Genomic DNA, 10,461 nt, shown 5'->3' on the forward strand with positions numbered 1-10,461 from the left:
GGGCAGTGGTTTCCTCCGAATTGTAGGATTTTCTGCACCTACACGCATACCGGCTGTCTTACAGCTGAAATATTCTTGAGTGAACAACGACCAGGGCCTCCGTGATCTAAAGAGATTAGCACGCCAGCGCAATCAAACTGCAAAGTTCAAGTCCAGCTCTTGCTGGCTTCCTCTCCGGCCGTTCGCGGTAATGTCTGCAGCAACCTGCGGATGGTTGTGGGTTTTCCCCTGGTTCGGCTCCGTTTCTTCCCACCATAATGCTGGCCGCCGTCGTATAAGAGAATTATTCTTGAGTACGGCGTAAGCACCAATCAAATAAATAAATAAACACCGATCAAATAAATGACTGAATGAAGCAGCCATTGGACGTTGGCCTTGAGATTGAGTACCAGGAGACGTCGATTGTTTTGGCATCATGAGTATTCTTCGGGCTACCATAACGCTGGCCGCCGTGGTATAAGTGAAATATTCTTAAATACAGCGTAAAACTCCAGTCAAATAAATCCAAAATGTTAGAAATACGTCAGACAATATAGTTTGTTTGTTTAAAGGTTTACCATAAGTTTCAACATTGTTTTGGTCAATTCTGTAATAGAATGATCCAAATGCTATAGTAATGCCTAAATGCGACGAATTGCGAGTCTTGGCCCAGTGGAAATTAAGATTTTTGTCTTCCAGTGGCTGGGAACACAAGATGTGTGGATTCAGTCCCAGCCGTGTGTTCACAGACAGAAGATTTTGCGCTTTCATTTTTCTTGGTGACAGCAGGGGGTTGACGACGCTCGTGCCTTTCCACCAATATGGCGTACACAACTATACCTCACATTTGTGAATGTTTATTAGTTGTTTGCCGAAGGTGGGTGGTTTATCGCGTGTATAATCCGGTTTCTTCCACCAATAAAATTGTTCGCCATCGTATAAGTCGTATAGGATGATCGAGTCACACCTAAGACTTTAAAAGTGGAAGTTGTAACTGCCTCGCTTGGTGTTCAGCATGAAGGGGATAGTGCAACGACTGATTGACCCGTATCAGTATAATGGCTCTGGCGGGGGCGGCTTACTTGCCTTCGGTAAGGCGTCTCAGTGAAACAGCACTAAATAAAAGAGCGGTGGAAATCCGTCCTGCAACAAGGAGGCACATTACATGTACATGCACCCTAAAGATTCCTTCGTCGTCATATGAGTGAAAAATTGTTGAGTACGTTATTATTTACGACATTATGCATTAAACCCCAAGCACTCACTCACTCAAAATACAATAAAGGAAATATGCTGCCATACAGGGACTGGTGTGTTTTACACTTAATCGGCGGCGATCAGGTATATGACCGTGTGGAATATGACCTAGCTTTGCTAGGTATACGACAAGTCTCCTCACTTACGACCGTTGCTAACGCAACAGATGGATTCGAACCTGGTACCTTGTGCATGTACCTGGTACTTCAAGGGATAGTGGCGTGTAATGATGCGATTAAACCAATACATTCAAATACGGTCAGATATATACATGAAGCAATGAAGAATAGTGATTATTAAGCGAAAAAACATACTAGCTTCTCTGAACGTATGCATTCTGACACGCCAGAGGGTCAAAGGTTATTATGGTATTTAACTGTTCTCTACGGCAACTTATTCACAGATTTGCTGTTTGTGCCTGTTTCTACTTACCTTACATTTTTACACTGAAAATGACCACAGGAATCCATACTTTATGTTTGTGTATAGTTATCTAGTGTAATACAGTAAAAAACAACTGAGCGTAAATTCGACGTGTACACTTTTTGCTAGCGCAGTGTAGATCATAAATAAAAAAAACAAAAATTGAGTATTAGTCAGTTATAAGATAAGACAAAAATCAATACGGCCATATGTATGTAGTCTATATCAGCGCGATGAGGCAAATCAAGACAAACCATTACTGATAGAAACAATCCTGGTGGATTCTAATGCACGAGCCTTAGGCTGTCATTTAGTTTGCTTCATGGCATTTTCTAAGCGAGTAATCCTAGTATGTACCACAGTTCATCTGCCACAAGCATGTTACATGCCCCAAGCCGTGAACTTTAATTAGTTATTCCGTCTCTGTCTTCTTTTCCACATGGGACATTTACTTTTTGAGGGGAAATACTCTTTGGTTGTCTTGCAGGTATTATTATAGCAAGATACAAAGCATTACCAGAAATGTCTGATTCGTGTATTTCCTGTATTTTGAACTTTCATACTGCATGGCCGTGGTCTTACACTCATTCAGTAACAAACCTCCAATGTGTCTTCATTAGCTAATCTATACTCTTTGTTCTTCACTTTCAGTGCAGTGAATTTCATCTTCACTAGCGTATAGAAATATTAATACTTCGAAACAATGTTTACGTTACAAAAATCTCTATTCAGGTTTATTTGCTTGATCTATTTCTTAACCCAGCGAGCCAAAACTAAAGAATGTTTCATTAACTTCGGATGTTTAAATCCAGATAAAAACAACCTTTGCAAATTGTGACAAAGCATCCGTCTTCAAAGCTACGCCTTCTTTTGTTCCCTTAATTGGAAATCTTTTATTTGATATGAATGATGTGGTCAAAGAAACCCAAGAAAATTGGGACAAAGGGCCAGTAGTATTCACTGTATTCACGTCTGGCTGAAGGACTAATGTAAATGGCTACTAACGATTGTATAATAAGAGTTACTACTCAGAAACCATGGGATTCTTTCAGATTACGTCTATTTACATAGCATGATCTTTTACAACCTTCATTCTAAAATTTAACTTAAAAGAATGTTTAACCTGAATCCATAAAAAAATGTCGTCGCTCATCTGAAAATGTTCTAAAGCAAATATTCACATAGAAAATTCTTTAAGGTGGATTTCAGTTCATTGTCCAAGGCCTTGGACTCAAAATGGTATAATTCATGGACAAAATGCAGAAATTCCTATGTGTTCCTTGGATGATCTGGTGTGTGGGAGCGATCATTTCTTCGCTGTGAGAGGTCAAGATACAGGGAATACCGTGTTAAGATGTAGGTTTTAATAACATGTAGAAAACAAACTACTTAGTAAGACTAGAAAAACTGGAAAAGAAAATTAGAAAAATGGATAATGGAGACAAGAATGTCTATTAGGAAAAGTCCGTCTTAAATCCTCCAAATGGAATGTTTCATGATATTAGTTATTTGATTTATTTGATTGGTGTTTTTTACGCCGTACTCAAGAATATTTCACTTATACGACGGCGGCCAACATTATGGTGGGTGGAAACCGGGCAGAGCCCGGGGGAAACCCGCAACCATCCGCAGGTTGCTGACAGACCTTCCCACGTACCGCCGGAGAGGAAGCCAACATGAGCTCGATTTCAACTCACAGCGACCGCATTCATGAAATTGGTATCTGGCTGTATAAGATGATTTGGAATGATTAACCTGACAATACAGGGGATTTGCCTATGATTTAATGTCCCTAAATATAGTAAATGGTAAATATAGTAAACATACAGGAGATATACCTGTGATGGTGTATCCCTATGGTAAACATAGTAAACATACAGGGGATATGCCTATGACAGTGTATCTATATGGTAAATATAGTAAACATACAGGGGATATGCCTATGAGGGTACATCGCTATGGTAAATATAGTAAACATACAGGGGATATACCTGTGATGGTACATTACTATGGTAAATATAGTAAACATACAGGGGATATGCCTATGATGGTACATCGCTATGGTAAATATAGTAAATCTACATGGGATATGCATATGATAGCATACACCTAAATATAGTAAATATATTCTTTAAAAAATCGCTTTTAGGTGGATAGTTTAAATGATACGAAAAGTACTCATTCCACGCCTTCCAAACTGTTATACAAGGTATAATTCTTCTTTTAAATACCCATGTGTCTTTATACAAACATTATATTCCAGATGTACTTGATCCAGTATTTCACCATCTAAAGTTTGCAGGCATTTAACAGAAACTCAAGGCAAAACACTTCTGTGTAGCTTTTTCAAAAATAGCGCCATGATTCTGAAAGAATTACAGAACAGAAGTATCACAAATAAGAAAGTATTCTTAATGCAAAATATGTTAAATGGACTAATGCTTTAGTGAAGTGTTGTCTGTACAAAACTGAAAGACTTTCAATATGGTTTTGTATAAAATAATCCCAGCAAATAATACCTTCGGAAAATTGGGCGAAATTCATATGATTCCTGTGACTATAGCAAGCAAGATAAAGGAACAATAGAATACTTATTTTTAGAGAGCTCAACTGGCCAATGAAGGAGAAGAAATAAATGTCCACTTAGGGCAGGTGACCACAAGAGACAGGGTGGGTAAAAGGACGAGCCAACACATGCCTTATGTTCATACATCTTACGTACTTTGCAGATAAGATGTCAGAATATCACATTGAAGGGAAGTGTATTTAATCAACTTCGTACAGAAAGTCACAGTTTAATTAAAAATGGGCAAAGTTTCGAAATTATTGCGAGATATACAGGATTACAAGGTCACAACTTTAGTACTCGCTCGTGATCTGCTGACTTGTGGGGAGTAAAAATTACTCTCCTAAAAGTGAAAAGTTATCCCTGTCAGGAACCTTGTATCGGTGGTTACAAGAGTGCTAGGTTTTCACACAATATTCTTCTAGCCTCACCTGGGTGAATTATCACTGCATTATCTCACACATTCTTCTTAACTGGATCATTTGGTAAAAGCAAAACTGGACCCTCAGTTCCTTGTATCACACGAGGCACTGTAGTGTCCGAGTGATGCATAACGCCTATGTGTAGCTGACATCCTTTAGATACTCCCCTTTGAAGCTGATGTGATGTATCCACTGCACAAGGCATCGTTCAGGATTCGATAGCCAGGTTTTATGAGGTGGGAACTGTGTGACAGCTGACACCAACATACAGGCCTCAGAAATATAAATAAAGCAGGTAAACAACACAAAATAACAGCTTTTCAGTCTGTTGTCCTTTTGGACGTAATAATCTGGCCTTGACAAAATTGTATATGTCCTAGAACAGACATATACATAAACAGGAATATGTTTATAGATTCAGTTCCAGGAAAAATAGGTGTTGGGCTAACATCTGGCATTTAACAGACATAATATTTCCGCGCACGACCAATACACCTACATTGATACCCGAGTATACTGCAACGATGTTAATTGCTTCTGTTGCATTTGTCACCGTGTGTTTGTATCCAAGCTTTCAGTTTCCCTTCGTCTTATGGTGAAGTTGCAGATTTTGGTTACCACGCTCTTGTAGGCGTCTCTGTATTTCCTGTTAACGAGTCCGTGGACAACAGGGTTAGCTGCGGACGACATCCAGACAAAGGTAAAGCATGTTTTGTTCAGCCACTCCGGCACAAACACTCCGGTCTGTGCAATGGCATTTACAAAAAGCGCCGGTAAAGTTGTGACAAGATACACGATGTACACCATGGCTAACATGATAGTGAGTCTGGTCTCTGTGCTCCGTGCCGTTCCCAAGGCGGTTGCACGTCCAAGGGCATCAACTCTCCTTCTGCTAGCAGTTACGTAGAGAAAAATCCGAATGTAACAAAGCGTCATGAAAATTACAGGGAATGTGGACACAACAGCTATTAAAACAATCCTTAGAATACCATTTCCCATAAATCCGCAACTTCTGTCCAAAGATTCGAACCCGAAATTCCCTATAGTTTTGTCAAAAAATGACGGCGATATTAACCGGAAGGGCAAGAGGAAATCACAGGTATACGTTATTGCCACAGCCCCATTTCCGCTTATTTGGTGGTATTTGCTCTTCAGAACAACAGCAATATACCTGTTGATGGCAATAGCACCTGTACTCAGCACCGACGACCCCAGAAGCCAGTTTGTGATGAAGCCAATGGCCCAGCAGGCATCTGAGGCTGGCGGATGTCCGGTGAAGTATGTATAGATGTGAACAGGAACGGGTATACTGAGAAACAAGAAGTAGCAAACACTCAGACTTAAGACGAGGAAATTGGGAGCGCTTCTTAGCTCTTTCTTCATGATGACTGAAGCAATGACTAGAAGATTTCCAGGAATCCCGACAAGCATTATAACACAACTCAAACCAACCATAACTGCGAACACCATATCTCCTTCAGTCAGAACTTCTGTTAAATTAAAACCAGTATTGTTGTTTTCAGGACCATTGAGGACTTCAAAAGCCAGGCTTTCCATGTTTGTTGTGATCGAGTGCTATGCTGTACATCCCTTAATCACCATTATGTATCTCTCTTTTATAGACTGGCAGTGGAAATCACTGGTTGTCGCTGGTGAATCTCACCAGCATGCATTGTCTCGGATCGTCTAATGGATTAATCGTATACAGAACGTGCCTTCCATTGGTGATGTATGGCCTTTCCACATTATATTTAAAAATCATTTGTAAGTCATTTGCTGTCACACTGTCGTCGCCGCTCTGGGCCCCGTTTTACACCGTAAGCGTCATATCCGACATTCGTATGCCACTTGTAAACCGTAAAGGGGCGTCGGAAATCAATAATCGAACCCACTCTACTCCTGGCGCGTTAACCATTGTGACATATCTTTTCACCGCATGTTGTCAGGGAAGTTATACCTGGCGCCATTTTGCGACTGCTTCATAGAACGGGCCGTTGTTTTACTCCCCATATTTGTGCTCTTCCATTGTATGCCTACATCAACTGGGATTCTGGTGGGATCTGGCCACTAAATATTGTTTTGGTGGTATTGTCCGTTATATATGACGACATAACATTTTGCATAATTCTAGACCAGTGACGTCTGATCTCTGATCACTGGTGACGTATGAGCTGCTGCTATGTAAGCATTAAGTTCAACAGTTAGAAGAAAACTCTGAACCGAGATAAATTGACAAGAGGTCCAAATATCATCGGTTAAGTGTGACCATTTGCCAACTATCAAACTGTCGTCTCTGCTCTAGTTTTGCTCCCTATGCTGGAGTCGTTTTAAATATGTGTTTAGGGCTATATCCTTGACACAGTAGTTTTGAATAAATAACTTGTGACGTAGATTTATACAAACAAATCTTACAATGCGAGATATGTACACGCCATTGGCAGGATACAGTAGTTTTGAATAAATAACTTGTGACGTAGATTTATACAAACAAATCTTACAATGCGAGATATGTACACGCCATTGGCAGGATAACAATAATTAAGGATAAGCTTTCTTGAAGAGAGTGGATACAAGTTTGGTGGTACAACTTCTTAACCCAGGTACAAATGGAGCTTTTTTATGACGACATGTGTATTTCAGGAATGAGGTAAAGTTTATGGCAATGAATGAAATCAGTATTTAAAATCGTGCTAGTATATAAACTGTCGATAATCAAAGCCTGTATCTCAGTTGCGCTTTGATTGCAGCTGTTCATATATCCAACGTGGCGATCCAATTCAACATGATGAATATTGCCTCTAGACTTGGGTTAAGAGGAAATAAACAATCACAAAGCAGAGTGCCACAGATTCTGGACGCTCTGTCCATGTTTACTCACAAGAGAATCATATTCACTGTAAAACTTAAGACACTTAGAGAGAAGGTATTTGATGGAATAACCTTGATACACCAGTTTTTGCAGTAATGACTTGTGACGTTGATTGAAATCGTTACATAAGACATATGTTCTAATAATTGCCACAAAGCTAGATATGTACACGCCATATACAAGACTCTTCTGTATATTACTGTCCAAGTAAGGTTTAATACGTGGAACTGGGGTGTTGTCTACAGAAAAAAACTGAAGCAATATCTAGGACAAATATTTAGTATTTTGGCCAATGGGAGCAGTATTTAGAACAGGGATTTGGTCTTTGCGACAAAAGAAGCAGCATTTGGGACACAGATTTGTTAAATGGGAAAACAGAAGCAGAATTTTGTACACGGGTGTGGTTTGTAGAACAATGAAACAGGGATGTGGTCTACAGGAAGAAAACAGAACCAACACTGAATTCATTTGTTTTTCACCCATAAACCTGAGATCAGATAGATGTAGTTTAAAATTTATTAGGCTTAAAAAATGTGTATATGAAATTAATCTCTAGGTTTTCTCAACACATGATATGCTGTCACACAACATGAAATTTTATGACTCACAGTGAGAACTTATGTCCATCCCGCCTCTTTTTTGTGATAAATGCCTTCCATGGCGTAGGGCATGCGCTTCTGTGACGAATCCTGATTAATCTGTATGGTCTGTCATATAAAATGTTGGGGTTCTTTTAAATCTAGTTCTGTAAATCTATTACTTTATTTGTGCAACCCGTTTTATCAATAACTTTATTGTATATTTATAATTTGCTACAATTATGATTAATTCTCATTATCATCTTAGTGCTATGAGTGGATCATTAGGCTGTGTGGATTTACGTTAATTACATTAAACCTATTACATTGTCCCCGAGCAATGCATTACGGGATTGTTTACTGTGGTGTAAGAGTTATGTCAGAGAACCGAGGGAATCCTTACACGCCTTGTCCATCACTGAGTTTGCTCACGCACTTCGTGTCCTAGTGATTGAAAGGCAAGCGCCACTAACCACTAGAGTACGCCCCCCTCCTCAATTTTTCTAGGCAATTCAAGATGCCAAATTCCTGGCACGTGATGTGAATGTACATGCAGGTGTACATCCGGCTTGTATTCTGGTCAGGTCTCTTATCTGGACCAATATTTGTACAAAGACCAAAACTGTTTTCTTTCTCGCAGACTGTCCAACAAGAGGGATAATTTTGACATTGTAAATTATCCTTACTTGGAGGGCAGTGTACCCGAGGGGTCCTGCATATGACATGTACATGTCTCGCCTTGTAGCATCTGTGTGTTGTGTGACGATTTCAGTCAACATCAGAAGATATTCGTCCAAAAACTAGTGTGTCAAGGTTATTCCTCAAATTTTACTATGAGTATAATTCTTTTGTAAGCAAAAATGTGTCTCTGACGCTCTGCTCCCTGACTGAGTCCAATCCCACGTTCCCCGGGGCTAGAGGCTGTATATTCATCGTGTTCACAGATTGCAACGTTGGACATATGAACAATTGCAATCAACGCGCAACTGGGATACATATTTAGTTGCCGACAACTTACATTCTAGCAAGGCACACGATTTCACTCAGTCGCCTAGAACATACTTGCGTCTTTCCAACATCACTGAAAACTGCTGACTGTTACTCTTTGCATGATTCTGTCAATTGTTTTCGGTCATAATACACAATAGTATCTCCCTGTGATAGAATAACCCAAATGCTGGAATTGAAAAAAAATCTTGTTAGGTATCCGACAAGCCTCCTTATTTAAGACAGTTGCTAACGCGACAGATGAATTCGAACCTGGTACCTCATTGGTCAAGGGCTAGTAGCGTGTAATGCCTCGAGTAAAGCAATCAAGGAGATACATTCAAATACAGTCAGATATATACATAAGTAATGAAGAAGTATTCCGTCTATGTCTTCTTTTCCACATGAGACATTTACACTTTGAGGGGAAATACTCTTTGGTTGTCCTGCAGGTATTATTATAACAAGATACAAAACATTACAAGAAATGTCTGATTCGTGTATCTCCTGTATTTTGAACTTTTGAACCGTGGTCTTACACTCATTCAGTTACAAACCCCCGGTGTGTCTTCATTAGCTAATCTATACTCTCTGTTCTTCACTTTTCCACCTTCACTAACGTATAGAAATATTAATACTTCAAAACAATGTTTACTTCACAAAATATCTATATTCAGGTTTATTTCCTTGATTTATTTCTTAACCAAGCGAACTAAAACTGAAGAATGTTTCATTAACTTCAGATGTTCAAATCCAGATAAGAACAACCTTTGCATATTTGTGACAAAGCTTCCTTCTTCAAAGCAACGCCTTCTTTTGGTCCCTTAATTGGAAATCTTTTCTTTGATACGGCTGATGCCACACAAAGAAACCCAAGAAAAGTCTTGACAAAGGATCCACAGCATGCAATGTATTGATACGTGGCTAAATAGCTAATGTAAAGAATCGATACAAAGCATTACCAGAAATGTCTGATTCGTGTGTTTCGTGTATTTTGAACATTCATACTGCATGGCCGTCGTCTTACAGTCATTCGCTTACAAACCTCCAATGTGTCTTCATTAGCTAATCTATACTCTTTGTTCTTCACTTTCAGTGCAGTGAATTCCATCTTCACTAACGTATAGAACGAGAGTCAACTTAAAGTTGAGTGAACAAGTTGAGACGTGTTGAGTACGCTGAACAGCCATGACAATAAGCGCAGCCGATAAACCAACGACACGATTCTTCACGCTGCTCGCCATTGTGTCTCATGGAAAATATTGGAGGGAAAATATGGAGATTTCCTTCCAATTTATGGAAAAAAACACAGCTCAACACCGTTCAACTCACGTTATCAGTGTTGGACGAAATTTGATTTGTAGTGTGCACGGGACACTC

At 39.5% G+C, this 10,461-nt stretch overlaps 1 protein-coding gene across 1 annotated transcript; it reads right to left on the bottom strand.

Annotated features, from left to right (window-relative positions):
- Nucleotides 1-5,196: 5,196 nt before the first annotated feature.
- On the bottom strand, nt 5,197-6,204 carry LOC135467517 (melatonin receptor type 1B-like). The gene has a single exon (XM_064745290.1). It carries the CDS (start codon nt 6,202-6,204, stop codon nt 5,197-5,199), a length of 1,008 nt encoding a protein of 335 aa, XP_064601360.1.
- Nucleotides 6,205-10,461: the final 4,257 nt, after the last annotated feature.

The sequence above is a fragment of the Liolophura sinensis genome, chromosome 6 (genome assembly GCF_032854445.1).
Source record: "Liolophura sinensis isolate JHLJ2023 chromosome 6, CUHK_Ljap_v2, whole genome shotgun sequence".
In the NCBI taxonomy this organism is placed as follows: domain Eukaryota; kingdom Metazoa; phylum Mollusca; class Polyplacophora; order Chitonida; family Chitonidae; genus Liolophura; species Liolophura sinensis.